At 40.9% G+C, this 22,679-nt stretch overlaps 1 protein-coding gene across 1 annotated transcript in view; it reads right to left on the bottom strand.

The window, feature by feature from the left end:
• Window positions 1-15,196: 15,196 nt before the first annotated feature.
• TM2D1 (TM2 domain containing 1) overlaps window positions 15,197-22,679 on the bottom strand; it is a 65,705-nt gene continuing 58,222 nt past the window's right edge. Inside the window, exon 6 of the mRNA XM_070468071.1 lies at window positions 15,197-15,783. Within this exon, the coding sequence (XP_070324172.1) occupies window positions 15,712-15,783 (72 nt within the window). The 3' untranslated portion in view covers window positions 15,197-15,711. The remainder of the gene's footprint in view (window positions 15,784-22,679) is intronic.

Here is a 22,679-nt window from a genome sequence, read left to right as displayed (position 1 = left end):
TAAAATTTTTTTAAAAATTCAGGACCCAATCTACTCTCTAGACTAGAACTCCTTAAGATCAAAGATTGAATTTGTACCACCAAACTTAAGAGGTGCTCAAGAAGTATCTGAGTTGAATTCAGGGCAGTCTTCTCCTGAAACATCAAGAGTATTCACTAGATGCATTAACATAATTTTTAAATCCAAGTTTTATTTTCATCTAATTTAAAAAATAGCCTAATCTTATATATCAATATGCCTGTTTCTACAAAGCCTTTGCCCAGAGTCTGTAAGTTGTCCTGATACTAAGACCAAACGCCAAAAGGCAATGTCTTGGTTCTTTCCTGGTGGCTCAGACAGTAAAGAATCTGCCTGCCACTCAGGAGACATGGGTTCAATCCCTGGGTTGGGAAGATCTCCTGGAAAAGGGAATGGCTACCCACTCTAGTATTCTTGCTTAGAGAATTCTATGAGCAAAGGAACCTGGCAGGCTATAGTCCATGGGGTCACAAAGATTTGGACACAGTTTAGCAACTAACACTTTCACTTTTCTTACAGAGGAAAATAAGATAGCCATGACCCCTGCCCTGATGAAGCTGATATTCTAACAAGGAATATAAATATTAAACAAGGATGATGTTCAAAGTGTTAGGGAGAGCATTTTGTGAGGGGACCTAATTTCACCTAGGAATAAAAAAAAAAAAAAAAAAAGCTTTCCTGAGGAAGTGATGATTAAGCTGATAAGAGTTTGCAAACCATCAAGGAAGAAGTGGGGAAGTTGGCAAGTTGTGTTATGTGATCCTGATGTTAATATGATATAATCATCGTCTGGGAACATTGCCTGGTGCGTAGTAGGCACTCATTAAATATGTGTTGACTGGATGAATATCTCAATGCTGTGTGAGTGATAAACTCAGGACGTCCTAGATATAACTGGGTATTAAGTTGTTACCAACTGCAAGTGCCCTAAAAGTTCAGAGCACTAAGGTATGAACAAGAACTGGGCTTGAAGGAAGGCTAGACTCTGGAAATGTAAGGTAGACCAGTAGACATCCATCCTGAAAAGGAAAAAGTATCAGTTCACTACTGGGAGTAAAGGATTTTTTAAAAAAAAAAGAGCACAAAGCGGGGTTTCCTTACTATCTGAGCACCAGGGAAGCCCCTAAAGCAGGGTTTCTTCATCCAGGACCCTTGGAGCTTCTGTGGCATCTATGAAGCCCCAGAGATTATGTGTGAAATCCTAGGTATTTATACATCCTAGGATTCTTCTTCTGGGCAAAGAGACGAGAACTTCATCAGATAGTCAAAGGAGTCCACAGACCCTCACTAGGTTAGGACCCTCGGGGAGAGAACAAGCAGCCTATTCTACGTAGCCTGTGAGCCACTTACTGATTACAAATAATTATGGCAATGGAATCCCAACACAATCAACCTCAGGTCTGAGTGTGCTAGATGCTTTCAACCCTGCGTTTGAGTGGCATTTTAGCAGTGTCCTTGCTGCTTCTTGTCAATCCAGACCTGTCCCTGTTGTCAGGGTATCCTCAGCAGTTGATCAAGGTGCCTCATTCCAAAGGCTATTTATATGCACCCAGGTCCTTCCCCTTGAATTTCCAGTGGAGACAATGGCCTCTTGTTAGATTGTCAACTGTTGACATTTCTCTGATCTTGTCTCACACTTTCTGTTAAGCAGCAGCTGCTGCAACCACCTAAGCATGGAACAAGCAACTGATTGGAGCAGATTTAATAAATGTCCTGGAGAAGGAGGCTGCGTGTTTATGGACTTTCATGGTACTTTCATGGTAGTGCATAATGGACCAGGTGCTCGTCCACCCACCTGCTTATGCTACCACAGTAAACAGAAAATTTACATATCTGAAAGAAAACAGTATTTGCTGCAACATTAATAATAGATGCAGGAAATTTGTCTGTTATGGGTAAATGTCTCCATGGTTTAACTTTGCACCATTCTATTTTGGTTAAAAATATCTACAAGGTCATCCCCTATCATCTTCCTTTTAAAATGCACTGGTAATTGAGGACTTTCCTGGTGGTCCAGTGGTTCAGATTCTGAGCTTCCACTGCAAGGAGGTGCAGGTTTGATCCCTGGTCAGGGAACAAAGATCCTGCATACCATAGAGTGTGGCCAAAAAAATAATAAAATACCCTCGTAATTGAAATGGCCCAGTTTTCATCAAGAACTGGGGATTTTGAAGGGAGTTTGAGGGAGAAGAGTGAGTGAAGTCACTCAGTCATGTCCGACTCTTTGTGACTCCATGGACTGTAGCCCACCAGGCTTCTCCATCCATGGGGTTTTCCAGGCAAGAATACTGGAGTGGGTTGCCATTTCCTTCTCCTTCCCCACCCAGGGATTGAACCCAGGCCTTCTGCACTGAAGGCAGAGGCTTTACCCTCTGAGCCACCAGGGAAGTCCTGAGGGAGAATGGATACATGTATATGTATGACTGGGTTGCTCTGCTATGCACCTGAAACTATCGCAACATTGTTAACTGGCTATACTCCAATATAAAATAAAAAGTTCAAAAAAGTTTTTTAAAGAATTGCAGTTTTGCAAAATAGCAGTTAGAAATTCCTCTGTTTGAGAAGACAGGCAATGTTTAAAGTGCTTAGAATAAAATAACCTGAGAGTAGAAACCTCAGCAACCAGGTTGTATTAGTAGAAGTACAGCATTCAGAATGAGAGGAGTGATAGTCCCCGCCTCCCAAGGGCTAGACACACCACATAAGAAATCCTTTTATTCAGTATTTAATGCCACATTAGAAGGGGGATAGCAATAGACACATGAAGCTGGTGCTCTTGAAATGAAGGCAAATGGCAGTGTCTCACGTTTGCAGAGTCCTTACTAAGGCCTGGGTGCTGTGCTTTGTACTGTACATTTAGTCTTCACAACAGTCTACTAATATACTACTACTGATAGTAGGGCACTACTACTCTTATCTCCATTTTACAAGTAAACTCAGGTTATGCAGACTGGTAAGTGGCAGAGCTGGAGTAACACTTGCTCTGTCTGACTCCAGTGGACCCTCAGCATAGGCAGTTGGCCTCTTTTCAGGTAATCTGGCTAGAGGTGATTGGTAATTATGACAGTGAAATCATTGCCACTGTATGTGTGTGCACTTTAGTCATTTCACCGGTCAGCACATACACTGTGAGGGCAGTGCCCGTACTGATTATGCACGTACTGACCTCAAGTTTAGCACAGAGCTGGGCACGTGGTAGGTCTTTCTTACATTTTTTACTGAATAAAATAATTTCAGAATATTTCAAAAAACCAACTCACCCATCAGATTATTGAAAGTGTAGGGGGAAAAGCACATTCTAGAGGGTATAAATTGTTGCAAATGATTTTAGAGGACACTTTGCAATAATGATCACAATGTGAAATGTGTAAACCCCTTTATACACATATGCAAAGAAACATGCACACATATACACAAAGATGTCATACACATATATACACCAAGAAACATACACATATATATACACAAAGATGTCATACACATATATACACCAAGAAACATACACATATATATACACAAAGATGTCAATATATATGTGTGTATACTTATATACATTTATTTGCACACAAAAAATACATGTGTGCATATATATACATTTACATATGTGTGTGTATTCATTACAGTTCTGTTTGTATTAGGAAAATAAAATGGAAATAACCTAAATATCCATCAATAGGGGGATGATTTTTTAAAATTATGATACATACAATGCAATGCAATACTATGTAGCCATTAAAATATTGAAGCAGACATATTATGTTAACTACATAAAACTGCTAATTCCTTCCTGTTTAGATCTACAGATATAGCAATTTCATATGGTTCAACTTCATCCATGTGCAGATATGAACAATTTCTAAGCATATTAGAAACTGAGGGCAAGTTGTAAAGTATGATGTATTTATGTTTAAACATAAGAAGCGAAAATATGGAGAATAAATGAGAGATTCTCACCAAACAACGAACATGGTTATTTCTCAGCCTTTTACAATGAGAATTTTTAATAATTTCTTTTTAAAATGTGTTTACCAAAAAAATGTGTTTACTACAAATAATTCCATAGGGTTTATATCTTTTGTAAGCATTTCTCTCTGATCTATAAATTCCAAATACCGTGAACTCACCATCTTTCTCCTCTGGCACAGATGAGGAGAGTAGTGAAGAATTAGACTTAATTATTCAGGCAAAGAAACCCAGATTATTATGAGAACAAGACAAAAAGCAGAACTTTGTCTTGGATTATCTCGAGACAATTGCCTGAAATTTTCCTGCTTACATTTCCTGTTTGAACCTGGCTTTTCAGATTAATGTGAGGTGATCTGTTTTTTTGTGATTCAGAACCTCACAGAACTTGGCAGGCAAAGAAACACAAAGAAAGGAAGAAAAGGAAAGGGGAAAAGTGGGGGGAGCAAAAGAAGATGGGCAGAATTTGAGAAGGCTTTATAAAGTAATATAACACACCCCTTACCCTCTGGGAACAAAGGAACAAAGCTAATGGGAGACAACAGATGTTCTCCTTCCCAAACCATGAAAGCATAACACTCTACACCCCAAACTCCTCCTCATTCCAAGGAGTGTCTAATACCTTTTACTGGAATATCTGTACAACAAAGGAGTTTTTTTCTGTTTCTTTAACTGATGGATGTTAAAGGAAAAATTACTGTTACCAGGTACTTATCAAATGTGAGTTATTCAAATTGTTGTCTTCTCTTGATTCTTATTTCTCTAAATCAGCTTTATTGAGGTAGAGTTAACACAAGGTAAAAATGTGTCCATTTTAATTGTACATATCCTTGAGTTTTGACAAGTAATACATTCCCTGATAGCTTAGTTGGTAAAGAATCCACCTGCAATGAAGGAGACTCTGGTTCGATTCCTGGGTCAGGAAGATCCACTGGAGAAGGGCTAGGCTACCTACTCCAGTATTCTTGGGCTTCTATTGTGGCTCAGCTAGTAAAGAATCCCTCTGTGATGAGGGAGACCTAGGTTCAATCCCTTCCCCAGTTGGGAGGATCCCCTGGAGAAGGGGAAGGCTACCCACTCCAGTATTCTGGCCTGGAGAATTCCATGGACTGTATAGTCCATGGGGTCGCAAAGAATTGGACATGACTAGGCAACTTTCACTTTCACTTTCTTTCACATTCATATAGCCACCACCATAATCAATTTTGGATGAGGTTCCATCATCCAAAAACGTTGCTTTGTGCCAGTCAATCCCCACTCCTCCTTCTGGCTCCAATCACCGATCTGCTTTCTATCACTATAGATTACATTTGTCTTTTCTAACATTTCATATAAGTAGAATCATACAGTATGCACCCTTTTGTATGTGTCTTCTTTCACTCAACATGATGTTTTTGAGATTTACCCATCTTACTGTGTGCACTCATAGTTCATTCCTTCTTATTGCTCATTTCTATTGGGTTCCACGGTCTGGCTACATTATAACCACAGTTTATCCATTCACTTACTGAAGGACTTGGTTACTTCTAGTCTTTGGCTATTATGAAGAAAGTTGAACATTAGGTTGATTCTTTCTTTTGCAATGATTTTTCCCCCAATATAGTCATTTGTTTTAAAATTAGCAATAAAATAATCAATTTTACATTAAAAACAACAACAAAAAATAACTCCAAATCTGATTTGAAACTGATTTGAAATTAAAATAATCCATTTGGTTGGGCCATAGAGATGAGAAATAAAACTAATGTATCTTAGATACCTACTGCTGTTGTTTAGCCTCTAAGTCATGTCTGACTCTTTTGCAACCCCATGGACTACAGCCCGCCAGGCTCCTCTATCCATGGGATTTCCCAGGCAAGGATACTGGAGTGGGCTGCTATTTCCTTCTGCAGGGGATCTTCCTGACCCAGGAATCAAACCTCGGTCTCCCGCTTGGCAGGCAGATTCTTTACCACTGAGCCACCAGGGACTTCCCTAAACACCTACTAGGTGCTCATTAATATGCACAGATTATCACTTAAATCTTCACAAAAACACTAAATCATGAGGCAGCTATTATTCTTATTTTACTAATAAGGAAATAGGGGCACCAAGAGGTTAAAGAACTTGTCCAAGGTCACAGAGTGACTAAGCAGTAAAACCAGGAATTTTCACCCAGACCTGCCTGATGCTCTGCATCCCTACTTCTCATTGCTGCATCTCTGGCAGGAGGCCTGGTAAAGAGGCTCAAAGGCAGACAGTTTTGATTCAGAGTTTTGTGTTGATCTTGAGGGGGGAAGCAGGAGAGGGAAGATGGCAGTGATTGGGTAAAGAGAGGAAAGAGGATGAAAGAAGAGGAGGGAAAGCGGCACTCTGTCCATCTTGACAGATTCAGGAGTCTGAAGATCCAGCAGGGAGCTGGCCTCCCTGGAAACTGCCTAAGGCCTGAAACATTTCTGTTCACAGTTGAAGGCAAAACCTTATCCAGCCCTGGCAGCTCCTTCCCTCTACGTCAGGGCCCCACCTCTTGAGCCTGAGACTCTCAGAAATCCAGGAGGGGGAGCACCTTTTCAGTTGGGTCAACACTGCTGTTTCGCATGGAGTGAACACCACTCACCTTTGCCTCTGAAGTCAAGAAAAAAGCCAGGCTTGGAATTAGAGAAACTGAAAACAAGTAAAATGACTCATTTCAAACAGTTTGAAAAGTGGAAAGTTTAATGATTTAGCTCAAAATTAATTCAATGCCTACAAAGAGAAAAAGAAGCCAAAGTAAAAGAGGGAAATGAAGCAAGTCTATGGCCCTCAGTATGTGTCAAACACCGAGCTGACAATTTTGCCTCTATTAACTGAGCTGATCTTCACAATCCTATTATACACAGGATTATAAATAGTGCATAATAGTAATAGAAGTCTGTATTATTTTTATTCCTCTTTCATACATGACGAAATCATGCCTCAAAGAGGTTAAATATCTGCCCAGGGTGATACAGTAAATGGCAGAGACAGTACTCAAGCTCACTAACCACTACTCTGTCCTGTTCCCAGGGGCTATATGCCAGAGACTGTGTATAAATAAATTTATTTAAAAATGTTTAAAACATGGTACCAACATTTGGAGAGCTCATGAGTAAACATTGGACATTGCTTTCACTTTGGGGACTTCCCCGGCGGTCCACTGGCTGAGACTCTGCTCCCAATGCAAGGGGCCTGGGTTCGATCCCTGGTCAAGGAACAAGATTCCACATGCTGCAACCAAGTCTTCACATGCCACAACTAAGATCCAAAAGAGCCAAATAAACTAGTGTATATATATATATATATATATATATATATATATCCTTATATTTTAAAAGGAAGAGAAAACAATAATTACTTTAAAAAAGAAGAGAAGGGAAGGAGAGAAAGGGAAGGAGGAAGACCAAAAGTCCCACCTGCTTCTTGAAATCCTCCCAGATCAGATGACCCCAGGATTGGGAGACAGTGCTTGTCATGCAGTTAATCCTCTCAGCAGATGTCCACATCATCCACAGCCCATCTCCATGGCCTCGTGTTTTGAACACCTCCAAAGAGGAAGTAGGGAGACAAACCTGATTCTAAACTCTGACCCTGTTTCCTACTACCTGTTGATCATAGACAATTTTCTGAACCTCCCTGAGCCTCAGTTTCTTCATCTGTAACTGGGGATAGTTAAATCTTTACAGAGTTGTTTTGGTTGATATAGGGCTTCCCTGGCGGCTCAGACAGTAAAGTGTCTGCCTGCAATGTGGGAGACCTGGCTTCGATCCCTGGGTCGGGAAGATCCCCTGGAGAAGGAAATGGCAACCCACTCCAATACTCTTGCCTAGAAAACCCCATGGACGGAGGAGCCTGGTGAGCTACAGTCCATGGGGTCGCAGCGGACGCCACTGAGCAACTTCACTTTTGGTTGTGTGAAGCACTGACCCTTGCTTCTCCCTCTGTCTCCCTCTAGTGATGAAAAACCCCAGTTCAGTTCATTTTCTCCCCTTTCTGATTTCTTTTATCTTTTACTCTCTTTAGCAGCCATTTAGGACACCTAATCATATGCTGTGTTTTATTGTTTCTCAATTACTTTGTATGCCTGAGTCATGACCTTCCAAGGGGCTGAGGACAGCCAGCCATATTTTATACTTCGGGGGTCCCCCAGAGGAGTTAGGTCGACTGAGGGCATAGAGCAAGCACACAGTAAACCAGTGAGGCCTGCCAAATTACATTAACAACCCACCATCATTAGAGTAGCTTAGAACTGGCCATACTCAATGAACTTGCATTTAACTGGTGTTTCCCGTCAATGAGCCCCCTTTCTGCAATACCAATTTTCAAGTTAAAAAAAATTACTGACAGCAAAGACCTGTTAAAAGGAAACTTTTTCATGCACCTCATGTTTGTATTTGAAATACAACTTCCTAACCAAGAAAAAAAAAAAAAGGAAAGAAATTAAAAGCAAAGCACCCTAAACTGTACAGTTCAGGTCTCTACGACTCAGACATCCTGAGCCTCAGATTCACCCCTTACCTTTCTCATGTACTTATCCATTTTTGCATCTAAGAATTAAAATTTTTAAAAGAAATATATCCCGAATCTCCATATGAACTGTAAGGTCCTCATTTCAAGTGGATACAGGTTAGAATATGTTTGATCATAAAAGCAGAAAGGCTAGAGTAAAGTGCCGTGAAGAATCTATTGGAAGAAATGGAATCAAAGAGATGTGGTGCACTTCTGTTAAGTGCATATCACTTAACTGCATAATCAGCTTGTGCTCCCAAGAATTATGCAGTCTCTGTGTGGCCCCCATTAGATTGAATGTGTTGCTACTCCAGTTAATTGCATATTGGAAAATTGCATAATTCAGCTCTATGCACCCTGAACCGAGTTCCAAATGCCATCCGGTACAATGTAATCAAACTAAGGAAGTGAAGAGCTGGAATACTTATGAGACTCTGCCCATTTGTCACATTTGATTTGCAGAGTCTGTGCTGTCAACAAGGCTGCCCATTGGTCACAGGGCTGTGCACTCTGGATTCCTGTCCACCCCCTCACCATCCCAACAAAACCTCATGTCCCCATCCCAAAATTAATTTTAAAAGGGTCCAAAAGAAAGCAGGATGCCAGCATGTGAAAATTTGGTTAAAAAAGAAAATATCTGACTCATAACTATGGTATCCTCTTCCTAGACTGACATTATTTACATGGAAGAGCAGAAAAAGCAGGGACTAATCTTGAATCTAGCTGGGCAAGTCTTCTCCTCTCTTATGGTCTCAGTTTCCTCTTCTGTACCATGGAAAGAATAGTACTAGCCCTGCTGACCTCACTACACTCTTATGAGGGTTAGATACAATGCTGCTTGGTAAACTACAAAGTGATGCAGCAATCTATTACCAGCTGCAGCAGAGGGAAGAGACTGGGCTTTATATCAAGAAATACAGAGAGTCTACCAAGTTGATAGAAATATTCAGTAAGGATCAAGGGCAGCAGAAAGTGGTAAAAGAGAACTGAAAAGGAGGAAATGCTCCCAACTCTATGGCAAACCCTTGAAAGATCAGATGTTGTCTTTAGTTTTAGTTCCCTTCTTACTCTGTAGAGACTTAGAGCTCTTTCTCATACATGGGCACTCATGCCATGCAATGAGATCCTCTTTACCCTGCCTGTTTAGCAGACATGGCAGCCTATCCACATGAACAAGTGATAAGTATAGGGACTGGCTATAAAGAAAGATAGCGTCCATCACTCAATGCCTTAAGCTCTCCGACTCTCACAAGGAGGGGTTTGAGCCGCCCATGCCTGAATCTTGGAATCTAGAGGAAATGCTCACATGCCAACTGGCAATGTTGGAGCGTAGCCCAAAGACTTCAAAGGTTTCCTTTGCTCTTTGCAGATTTCCTTCCATAGATGTTTTATCCTCAACTTGTATCTATTAAGACTATGAGTGATACTTCTTAGACACTTTTTCTGCCTGTAAAATGGTCCTCCTGAGTCACCTGGAGGAGTCTTTAAGTCAACGGTTGCCAAACTCTAGAGTAGTTGGCTGCTCCTTTGTTGTCTGTGGAGTGGTTGAGAGGAGTGGGTGCTTAGTTCAGCCTCTTACTAGTTGTATAATCCTGGGAAGGTACTTAATCTCATTAAGTTTTGCTTCTCTTTTCTTCCAAATGGGACTAATGAAAGTATCTACCTTTCAGGGCTTCTATGAGGGTGAAATGAGATCCCACATGCCAAGCAAAAGGCACAAGACTAAGCTGAGCTACATTTCTAGCACAGAGGCCATAGATTACTCAAGATAAGCTAATGGGAATTATGCATCAACATCTGTACAGAATTCTGAAGTAACATTTATTTTAACAAAAATGTGGTGGTTTTAGGCAATTTAATCAGTATATTGTTTGTCTCACTTAAGTGTCTCAGTTCAGTTCAGTTCAGTTCAGTTCAGTCACTCCGTCGTGTCCGACTCTTTGTGACCCCATGAATCGCAGCACGCCAGGCCTCCCTGTCCGTCACTAACTCCCGGAGTTTACTCAAACTCATGCCCATCGAGTCGGTGATACCATCCAGCCATCTCATCCTCTGTCGCCCCCTTCTTCTCCTGCCCCCAATCCCTCCCAGCATCAGGGTCTTCTCCAATGAGTCAACTCTTCGCATGAGGTGGCCAGTCTACTAAAGTATTTTTACTGTGGAATGAGGACATCATGACTTCAAGTAAAATGTGAGCACAAGTCATTCTAGAACATTACTAGGGAAAGAAGTGACTCACACTTCCACTCTGACCAATATCATCAGATGCAGGCATATTTCACAGTTTGAGGGGGACAATGAGAGTGTGCCTCTGAGGAGCTTTCCCGGAGAAGGCACTTAAATGTTAGATGAATTGAATTAAGCACTGGTTGAGTTGAATTAAGGGCAGAAATTCAACTGACCGCTTGTTCCAACTGGGAGAGTCTACTATTTCTCAGAAGATGGATCTAAAACTGGACAAGCATTTCAGTATAACATTCCAAACCTTCCAAAATCTGACTCTTTTATGCATCACTACACTCTTAGCAAACTGTACAGTGCCTGATAGCTAATATGTGCTCAATACATAATGGTTGAATGAGTTAATGAATTTGTTAATGATTCCAATATTTGTTTCTAGCCTCATCTTCCATTATCTTCCAGCATGAACTCTTCACTATATTCAGGCTGATCTACTCATGATTCCCTAAACACTAACTTACTCATTCCTACCTCCAAAACTTTGCTTACAAACCTTCCCGTAAGCCATGTTCACTGCTTCTCTTATGCAAATTTGTCTCACTTTTTGAGGTGTGATGTTTCAAACTGTGTCAACTTGGCTAAGCTAGAACTACATTTCCCAGGATCTCTTGTGATTCCAGGTTAGAGTTGATGAAAAGAATTTGCAAGGATTTTGGAAGATCAAAGTCTTATTAGATGCGACAAGAGACAAAAACTGCTGCTACCAGGTTCAGATTTGTCTTGTTTCCACTGCTGCATGACAAGCTCTTCTTCCCAACTGCTGACCCTGAGGACCACCAGCTCCCCCTGACCACCACCAAATGCAAAGTCAACCATCTCCCTGGGCTTGTCCATCATCCCCTTGGTGGTTCCATCTAAGCAGCTAGATTTATCCTGGCTTTCCAGAGTTCCCTTGCAATTCCTACTTATCTACCAGTGCCAGTGTTTCAGGAAGACTAGTTAGTGATTTGATCTCTGATCTTCCAGCTCCTCTTTCTGGATTTTACATCCCCAGATCCTCCCATAATGACATAACATCTAATTGCTATAATAAATTCCTTATTCCTTAACGGGCATAGTAGTTTTGCTCCTCTGATGAATCTTTAACTGATACACAAGGCTCAGTTCATGCTCTGACTTCTTTAACTGATACACAAGGCTCAGTTCATGTAACAGCTGTGATGACTTCTTGACCTCTCCAGAGCATTTCCTTGACAATGTCTTTGGTACAGTGTGTTTGTGGTCTTCCACTGGCATTACTCACACATTGCTTTGTATTGTGTTTATATCCACATGTGCTTTCATGGTGCTCAGAACATGGTTGGTATTCAGTAAGAGTTCAATGAGTAACTGGAAGTTTACACGGCATTTGTGTCACCACTCTCCCCTCTCACACAACAGTCGTTATTCATTGATCTCACCTTGCTTTCCCGTCATCCTTGAGCTCTGCCTCATGAACCTTCTCCAAGCAGCGCTAGAGATGGACAACTGTAGCTGGCCTGGAAGAAGAGACCTATCTGCCATACTGAAACCTTTGCGTATAATGACTTATACTTCTTAGGCAAATTAAATAATTTCTGGGTTTGACCCCCGGGTTGGGAAGATCCCCTGGAGGAGGGCATGGCAACCCACTCCAATCTTCTTGTCTGGAGAATCCCCATGGACAGAGGTGTTTGGCAGCTTGTGGTTCATGGGGTTACAAAGAGTTGAACATGACTGAAGAGATTTAGCACAGTATGCACAAAAGGTCACAGTGCTTGTACAGACAGAGCTCAGTAAATGTGAATTCCCTTCCCAACCTCCTGCCCCACTGCACCCAGCTTTCACACAGTAGGTAGCCAATAAATAATTGTTGAATGAGAGAATGTCAGTGCAATGTTCACAAAATGAGCTGTATGACCCCTACAAACCAAAGTGACTCACAGAGATTTCCCCGTTTAAAATAATGAATAAACAGAAGGACAGCTAGAGTGAACTTACTGCATTTCAAGAAGGCCACTCCAGCCATTTCTGGTTCTTTCAAAGCTAAAGAATACAAAATACAAACAAGCCCTGACTCCAACCAACAGAAATATGTAGCATTCTGTTAAGTACTTGAAAAAAGGGAAAACCTTTCTAGCTTCTGTACTTCTGGGGTGATTAGCCTGCTTCTTAGTAGTCACATAAGAGGAAGATTATAAGAGGAGGATTATCGAAGAGAAAAGAAACTTGGAAAGGAATTTTTTTGGTAAATTTCTGAGAAGGGTATCAAAATGAGACAAAATTGACTTAACCCTTAGAAATATTATTTTTGGATTTTTGGTAGGTTCTCTGTTCCTGGTTTTGCTTTGCCAGTCAAAGTCCATATTGCTAAGAATCCTGGCAGGTACCTCCCATTTCTGTGCTCATTCTTCATATTCCATCTTCTGTTTCTGTGAATGGGATGTAGTGATGTCCCCAGTCATCCTGGCAATCAGTAATTGAAAGCATAGATGTGAAAAAACAAAAACAAAAGAAGCAGTGTGCTTATTCCAATGGGTGACAAGGTAAATGAAATAAGCTTACTCTACAGGATAGACAATGTCCAAAGTAAACCACTGTCCCAAATCCTTGCGATGTACACATAAAACCCTGGTGCTAAGCAGAAAACGAAGTGCAATATTGTCCTTTCTCACTTGAAAACTGGGTATCTGTCTTCCATTGGCTTCTCATTAGAAGAACTATTTGAAGATTATTTCCATTTAAAAAAATTTTTTAGTTGGAGGATATCGCTTTTCAATATTGTGTTGGCTTCTGCCACACAACATGAATCAGCCACAAGTTACACATGTGCCCCTTCCCTCCTGAGCCTCCCCCCACCCCCCAGCCCATCCCACCCCTCTAGGTTGCCACAGAGCACGAGCCTGAGCTCCCTGTGTCCATACAGCAGCTTCCCACTGGCTCTTTTACACACGGTAGTGTATATACGTCAATGCTGCCCCTGCAATATTTTCCATCCTTTTCTTCCCCTCACTGCGTCCGAAGTCTTTTCTATATGTCTGCATCTCTATTCCTGCACTGCGAATAGGTTCATCAGTACCATTTTTCTAGATTTCTAACATATGTATTAATATATGAACATTTTCTCTTTCTCTGGCTTACTTCATTCTGTATAACAGGTTCTAGGTTCATTTGCCTCACTAGATCTGACTCAAATGTATTCCTTTTTATGGCTGAGTAATATTCTATTGTACATATGTACCATATATCTTCTTTATCCAAGACTATCTCAACTTAATTGACATATATTCACACACTCAAGCCTAGTGTATGCATAACCTAACAAGTAATATACTACATCTGTTTCCTACATCGATCAAAAGAGCACTAAGCTTGAGGTAACTAATAAATGTGAGACATTCTCATTTCGCCTCCACATTTTGGGACATACTATAATAAGCTGGGTCTTCTCAGGTAGCACTAGTAGTAAAGAATCCGTTTGCCAATGCAGGAGACATAGAAACTTGGGTTCAATCCCTGGGTTAGGAAGGCCTGCTGGAGGAGGGCATGGAAATCCACTCCAGTTTTGTTGCCTGGAAAATCTCATGGACAGGGGAGCCTGGCAAGCTGCAATCCACAGGTTCACACAAAGTCTGACACAACTGAAGTGACTTAACACACACGCAAACATACATTATAGGATAGATCTGCTGCCTTCTAGTCTTCTCTAGGCTTAAAGTCATGTGAATAGTAGGTACTGCTTTTATATGTTTGCAATCCCAGGGTCTGAAACAAGGCCTGGCATAGAGAACGTGATGAGTACATATGTGCTGAATAATGAGCGAGTTTTACCATATTGGTATGGAAATGCCCCCCAAAGATGCCTTTGTTCTAATTCCCAGAACTTTTGAACGTATGGAAAACAAGTGTTAGTTGCTTAGTCACGTCTGACTCTTTTGTTACCCCTGGACTGTAGCCTGCCGGGCTCCGATGTCCATGGGTTCTCCAGGTAAGAATACTGGAATGGGTCACCATTCACTTCTCCAAGGCATCTCCCCTACCCAGGGATCGAATCTGGGTTTCCTGCACTGCAGGCAGATTCTTTACCATCTCAGCCATACTGCAAAAGGACTTTGCAGATGTGATGAAGAGTCTAGAGAAGGGGAGATTATCTTGGATGATCTGGGTGGGGCCCAAAGTACTCACAAAGGTCCTTATTAGTGAAAGAGGGAGGAGAGAGATCTGAGAAGGTGATGGGATGACCAAAGCAGAGATCAGAGTGTTGGAGAGCCATGAGCCAAGGAATGTGAACAAACTCTAGACACTAGAAGAGGCAAGGAGACAGATTCTCCCCAGATCCTCCAGAAGGACACAGTCTTGCAGATGCTTTCTTTTTAGCACAGTGAGACCCAATTTGAACTTCTGACCTCTAGAACTGTAATAAATGTGCTTTAAGCCCAAAGTTTACAGTGCTTTGTTAACAGTGGCAATAGGAAACTAATGCAGTAGCATTAACATTAATAAAACACAGAAGTTGTTTTAAAATTGATATATAATTGACATATAGCATTGTATTATTTTATGGATAATAATCAAAATGATGGCTGTCATTTATTGAGCACTTAGGGAGAACCACAGTACGAGATCCTTTGTAGACAAAGTTTATTAATTCTCAGAACTATATCAATATATAAGGTAGATATTCTTTCCTTCAAATTACAACTGAGGAAACAGAAGTCTAAAAAAGTGAAGCTACTTCATCAAGATCACATATTTAGCAAATGGCAGAACAAGGAGTTGAATTCAAGCAGTCTGAGTCCATGTCACACCATCTCCCATGCTGGTGCTGAGAAGTGTGGAAAATAACAGAGACCAGTAACTTACAGATAGAATGAGAAGGACCATCCCAACTCAGATGCCATGGTAGAGAGAATATCACAGATGCTGAAGGATCTATGACCCGCACTGAAGGATGTAAAAAGGACAAGAAAGCTGGATTATTCAGGATTCGGTACCACTGGATCTTGAAGTGTACTTGGACCATGTCGGTCAGTACACAGTGGAGTGGCCTTCCAGTCCAGGGAAATGGAATGAAAGAAGGGAACTGTGATGAATGTGGGCCTGGAAATGGAGAAAGAAAATGGAAAGCCTATGAGGGGAAAAGTCTGAGAAAGAAAAACAAGATAAAATACTTAATTATTTTTATGGGAATGGTACCATCTGTTGAGCACCTATTCCACCCTAAAGGGAACATTTACATTTGTTATTTTATTTAATCCTCACAAAACCTATGCTAAATGAGTATTATTAACCTCATTTTTACTAGGGAGGAAATTAAATATCCAGAGAGGTTAAGTAATTGCTGACAGGCATGTATCCAGGAAGCTTGATTCCAAAATTCATGCTTTGTACTTTGTTTCTTTCTGCCCCCATAATAATCTCAGCACTTTTCCAAGAAGGAGCAAATTTCCATTGAAATAAGAATGATAGGCAGAGCTGCCTTGAAAATTGGAAAGAGTTGATTTGGAGGTTGGCAAGTTAAGGACAATCAAGCTGAGGCTAGTTTTTATCCAGGCAGCCGTTGAACCAGCATTACTGACAAGCCCTTGGCTAAACAAGGGCAATAGACACATCACAGCAAAGTGACACACATCTTCTCTGCCTTATATTTAGTGAGGGAACAGAGGGGTAAAAAGACTTTTCCACACCAACTTCAGGTTAGTGTTTATTCGTAGGGAGGGAAAGTGGGGAAAGATTTGGGAGAGGTAGAATTTTACTTATGTCATAATCTTTTATTTCATAAGAGAAAAAAGAGAAATCTGAGACAAGTTCAGCAAATCACTAACATATATTTAATCTCATAGAGAAGGAAATGGCAACCCACTCCAGCATTCTTACCTGGGAAACCCAATGGACAGAGGAGTCTGGCAGGCTACAGTCTATGGCGTTGCAAGAGTCAGACACGACTTTGCAGCTAAACTACAAAATTAATCTCGGTGCTTAACACACAGGTAGGTATCTGTTTCATTACTTTTCTTCCTTAGTTTGTAATATGTCACAGTAAGGTTCAAGTCAATGAACATAAGAAATATTGCTTTTAAAAGAGATAACCACAATTGTAAACCATCAGTGCCATACTAGTGGGAAGCACAGATTAGCACAGAAGGACAGCCGAGGGGCATCTGTGTGTGTGTGCTCAGTCGCTCCATTGTGTCCGACTCCTGTGACTCCATAGACTGTAGCCTGGCAGTCTCCTCTGTCCATGGGATTCTCCAGGAAAGAATACTGGAGTGGGTTGCCATTTCCTCCTCCAGGGGATCTTCCTCAACTTAAAAAGAAGGCGGAGGGACTTCCCTTGCAATCCAGTGGTTAAGACTCCATGCTTCAGATGCAGGGGGTGTGTGTTTGATCTCCTGTTGGGGAATTAAGATCCCACATGCTGTGTAGACTGCCAAAAAATAAAAACTAAAATTGAAAATTTAAAAAAAGAAGCTGGAAAAGGCAAGGAAATGGGTTCTCCCTTCGAGTTTCCAGGACATATCTCTGTGGATAATTTCATTTTAGCCTCATGAGACCTGATGGAACTTCTGTCCTCAGCCATGCCTGCAAGACCCTGTAAGAGACACTTGGAAGTGGATGATCAGAGTGTTTCAAAACAAGGAGCAGCAGAAAGCAGATGTCTCAGAGTCAGGGAAAGCAGAGCCCATTCCTGTGATCTCCAGGCGTCAGCTCACAAGTCCTGACTGTGCCAGGAGAGGGGAGGGGATGATGGTGGGTGAGACTCAGTCAGGAAAAGGAATTTGGATTTTATCATGAAATAGGAGCTTCTGGGGAGATTTAAGCCAGATAGAGATGATCAGGTTTGCTTTTCAAAAAGATTCTTCTGATGGGAATAAGAAGGTAAACTGAGAGGAAGGTGGGACTCAGCCAGGTAGACTGGGCAGTAGTCTATCACAAGATCCTAGATGAGAGATATCCGGGGCTCTGAAAGAACAAAGTTGCAGTGAGGATGAAGTAATGTTTACAGAGCACTGATGAGGTGTAATTTAAAAACTTGGTGATCCATCAGATATAGGAAGGAGATAGCATCAAAGATAACCCAGGTTTCTTCCTTGGTATTTCCAGGATGCACTGCTATTTTCTGTCATAAGAAACACAGGAGAAATATTTTTTTTTAATGAAGCTGAATTTTCTATAAATGGTGCTGGATAAACCAGACATCCATATGCAAAAAAAAAAAAAAAAAAAACTTCACAAAGACCTTACACTTTTCACAAAAATTAACTTAAAATAGATCACAGAGCTGAATGTAAAATACAAAATAAAATTCCTAAAAGATAATACAGAGAGACACATGTATGTACCCCAATGTTCATTGCAGCACTGTTTACAATAGCTAGGACATGGAAGCAACCTAGATACCCATTGGCAGATGAATGGATAAGGAAGTTGTGGTACATATACACAATGGAAGATTATTCAGCTATAAAAAAGAACACATTTGAGTCAGTTCTAATGAGGTGGATGAAACTGGAGCCTATTATACAAAGTGAAGTAAGTCAGAAAGAGAAACACCAATACAGTATATTAATGCATAGATATGGAAATTAGAAAGACAGTAACGATGACCTTATTTGCAAGACAGCAGAAGAGACATGGATGTAAAGAACAGACTTTTGGACTATGTGGGAGAAGGCGAGGGTGGGATGATTTGAGAGAATAGCATTGAAACATATATATTACTGTATGTTAAAAGATGGCCAGTGCAAGCTTGATGCATGAAGCAGGGCACTCGAAGCCGGTGCTCTGGGACATCCCAGAGTGATGGGGTGGGGAGGGAGGTGGGAGAGGGGTTCAGGATGGAGGGACACATGTAAATCCATGGCTGATTCATGTCTATGTATGGCAAAAACCACCACAATATTGTAAAATAATTAGCCTCCAAATAAAATTAATTAATTAATTTTAAAAAATAAGAAAATGAGGTTAAGGGGAGAAAAAGTTATAGAGATGGCAAATAATCATACTAAAAGGTGCTCCACACCATATCTTATGAATGCAAATTAAAACAATAAGATACAACTACAAATCTATTAGAATGGCTGTAATCCAAAACCCTAACACCAAATGCTGGTGAGGATGTGGAGCAATAGAACTCTCATTCAATACTAGTGATATGTAAAATGGTACAGCCACCCTGGAAGACAGTTGAACAATTTCTTACAAAACTAAACCTATTCTTCCACACAGTTCAGCAATCATGCTCCTTGGTAATTACCTAAAGGTTTTGAAAATATTTGTCCACACAAAAACCTTCACACATATGTTTCAGTTCAGTTCAGTCACTCAGTTGTATCTGACTTTTTGTGACCCCATGGATTGCAGCACACAAGGCTTCCCTGTCCATCACCAACTCCCAGATCTTGCTCAAATTCATGTCCATCGAGTCGGTGATGCCATCCAACCATCTTATCCTCTGTTGTCCTCTTCTCCTCCAGCCTTTAATCTTTCCCAGCATCAGGGATTTTTCCAATGAGTCAGTTCTTTGCATCAGGTGGCCAAAGTATTGGAGCTTCAGCTTCAGGATCAGTCCTTCCAGTGAATATTCAGGAATGATTTCCTTTAGGATTGACTGGTTGGATCTCCTTGCAGTCCAAGGGACATATGTTTGTAGCACCTTTATTCATAATTGCCAAAACTTAGAAACAATCATGATACCCTTCAGTAGGTGAAAGGATAAATGTGCTGTGCTGTGCTTAGCTGCTCAGTCGTGTCTGACTCTTTGTGACCCTGTGGACTGTAGCTAGCCATGCTCCTCTGTTCATGGGGATTCTCCGAGCAAGAATACTGGAGTGGGTTGCCATGCCCTTCTCCAAGGGACCTTACCAACCCAGGGATTGAACCCAGGTCTCCCACATTGCAGGCGGATTCTTTACCAGCTGAGCCACCAGGGAAGCCCAAGAATACTGGAGTGGGCAGCCTGTCCCTTCTCCAGGGCATGTTTGCAACCCAGGAACTGGGTTCTCCTGCACTGCAGGTGGATTCATTACCAGCTGAGCTACTAGGGAGGCCTGATTTGTCATTACATATTTGTTTAAACCCAGAATGTACAACATCAAGAATGAAGCCTAGTGTAAACTCTGGACTCTGGGTGAATATGATGTGTCAGTGTTCATCACCTGTAATAAACGTACCACTGTGGTGGTGAATGTTGATAATGGGGGAGTCTATGGAAACCCACTCCAGTACTCTTGCCTGGAAAATCCCATGGACAGAGGAACCTGGTAGGCTACAGTCCATGGGGTGGAAAAGAGTCAGACACAACTGAGCGACTGCACTTTCACTTTTCTTTCTTATGTGTTTGGGGGCAAAGAGTATATGAGAATTGAAGCTTCTGCTCAATTTTGCTGTGAACCTGTTCTAAAAAATAAAGCTTATTATATGAAAAAAATGAAAATGAGAACAATTTCAAAAATGTAAATAGGTCTGGAGAAAATATAAGCAGCAATGTTTTAATGGGTAGTTTATTAGTTCATTCCCAATTTATAGATGAGAAAACTGAGGCTTGAGGGATAAAGGATCTTGCTCAAGTTCAAGCAGCACATTAAGTGCGGAGGGTAGAATTTGAACCTATAAACTTTCATTCCCAAGCCCATCTGAGTAGCCATGTGTGAGTGAAGTTTGAGCCCATCTTAGTTTCCTATTGTTGCTGTACCATTTTAAAAGCAGGAAAGATAAAGGGGCCTAAATAGAAGTAAGCTTTTCGTACTTTACCTCAAGGGGTAAAATATTGATACCGATAGATCATGATAAGTTAGGTATATGTCTTATATATCAAGAGCAATGACTGAAGAAAATCACGCAAAGCGATGTATTCAAAAGCACTGAAAATAAAGGAAAATGGATGTTTTAAAAATTTCACTAGTACTCAGGAGGCAAAAAAGATAAAATGAGAAATGAAGGGAGAAAACAAGTAATTAAAATGGCAGACATAAGCCTTAACATATGAATAATTAAGTGAAATGCAAATGGTCTAGGTATTTTAATTAAAAGACGAAGATTAGCAAAATGGAAGAAAAGTATGATCCAACAATATGCAGGCTATTAATAACACTTTGAACATAATAACTGACTAGTTTCCTATTATTGCTTAGTAGCTTAGAACAACCCACATTTATAATCTCACAGTTCTGGAGGTTATTAGTCTACAGTGGGTTTTTCTGGACTAAACTCAAGGTATCAGCAGAATCACATTACTCTGGAGGCTCTAGGGAAGAATCCCTTTCCTTCTTTTTCCAGCTTCTAGGGTCCATCTACATTCCTTGGCTCAAGGCCCCTTCTACCATCTTCAAAACCAGTGGTATAGAACCTTCAATTATCTCTTCTCTCTGACCTCTGCTTCAGTCATCTCCTCTTTGGCTCTCCCGCCTCTCTATTTCCCTTATAAGTACTTTTATCATTGTTTTAAGCCCACCCAGATAATCCAAGATAATCTTCCTATTTTAAGATCCTTACTTTAATCACATAGGCAGTCTTTATTTCCATGTAAGTTTCTGGGGATCACGACATGAACATCTTTTGGGGACTATTATTCTGCAGATGATGATTGCAGCCATGAAATTAAAAGACACTTACTCCTTGGAAGGAAAGTTATGACCAACCTAGATAGCATACTAAAAAGCAGAGACATTACTTTGCCAACAAATGTCTGTCTAGTCAAGGCTATGGTTTTTCCAGTGGTCATGTATGGATGTGAGAGTTGGACTGTGAAGAAAGCTGAATGCTGAAAAATTGATGCTTTTGAACTGTGGTGTTGGAGAAGACTCTTGAGAGTCCCTTGGACTGCAAGGAGATCCAACCAGTCCCTCCTAAAGGAGACCAGTCCTGGGTGTTCATTGGAAGGACTGATGCTGAAGCTGAAACTCCAATACTTTGGCCACCTCATGCGAAGAGTTGGCTCACTAGAAAAGACCCTGATGCTGGGAGGGATTGGGGGCAGAAGGAGAAGGGGATGATAGAGGATAGATGGCTGGATGGCACCACCGACTCGATGGACTTAAGTTTGAGTAAACTCTGGGAGTTGGTGATGGACAGGGAGGTCTAGCGTGCTGTGATTCATGGGGTCGCAAAGAGTCGGACACCACTGAGCGACTGAACTGAACTGACTGATTCTGTTTCTCACAAGTCTTTAGGCAAAATATAGGCAGACAAATGATCCTTTCACAAATATAGGCTCACATAAGAAAGCCATAGCCTGCTGTGTCATTAGACACTCCTATGGCTAAATCCTTCCTAAGGACCAGTGTTCCCTGGGCACATAAATAGTGGACAATTCCAGATTCCACTGTTTCTTAGGGAAAGGCTACTATGCCTTCCAGCTCTGGTTTTTATTGATCTGGGGTTTGGGTGGGATTGGACCTGCAAATGGCAGGTTTTATTACAGGCAACAGAAGCAAGCAGAGGCTAATACACCTAAAGTTAAAGTGAATGGATAGAGATGGGGAAAATCTGAAGAAGATGATTGTCAGCTATTCCTAAAGACTCTATGGAAAATTCCAGTGTGGGAAAAAGTCCATAAGAATTTATATTGAGCAACAGCAAAACAATAAACAAACAAGTCAAGTATAACCATGCTGAGAACATGAAATAACTCACTTTAGGAAACCACAAACTATTCTTTCCACAGGAGGTGAATATGGGAGTCAGCTAGGCAAAGCAGGTCATTTTGACCTCTCAGAGTGAACTATAGTTGAACTCTGTTTTAAGGAAAATGAATACTTTTCATAGTCAGTGAAGAGTATTGTGGAAGTTCAAGGCTAGACATCAATAAAAAATCATTAGACTCTTGTAACTTTGTTTCTTCTTTTTTGATAAAAAAAAAAAAAAAAAAAAGAACCTAGGAATTCCCGGTGGTCCAGAAGTTAGCTCTCTGCACTTTCATTGCCAAAAGTTTGGGTTCAATCTCTGATTGGAGGACTAAGATGCCACAAGCAGCGTGGCCAAAACCAACCAAATAA

Source organism: Odocoileus virginianus, chromosome 5 (genome assembly GCF_023699985.2).
Source record: "Odocoileus virginianus isolate 20LAN1187 ecotype Illinois chromosome 5, Ovbor_1.2, whole genome shotgun sequence".
Classification (NCBI taxonomy): domain Eukaryota; kingdom Metazoa; phylum Chordata; class Mammalia; order Artiodactyla; family Cervidae; genus Odocoileus; species Odocoileus virginianus.
This window is presented reverse-complemented; position numbering and strand designations above follow the sequence as displayed.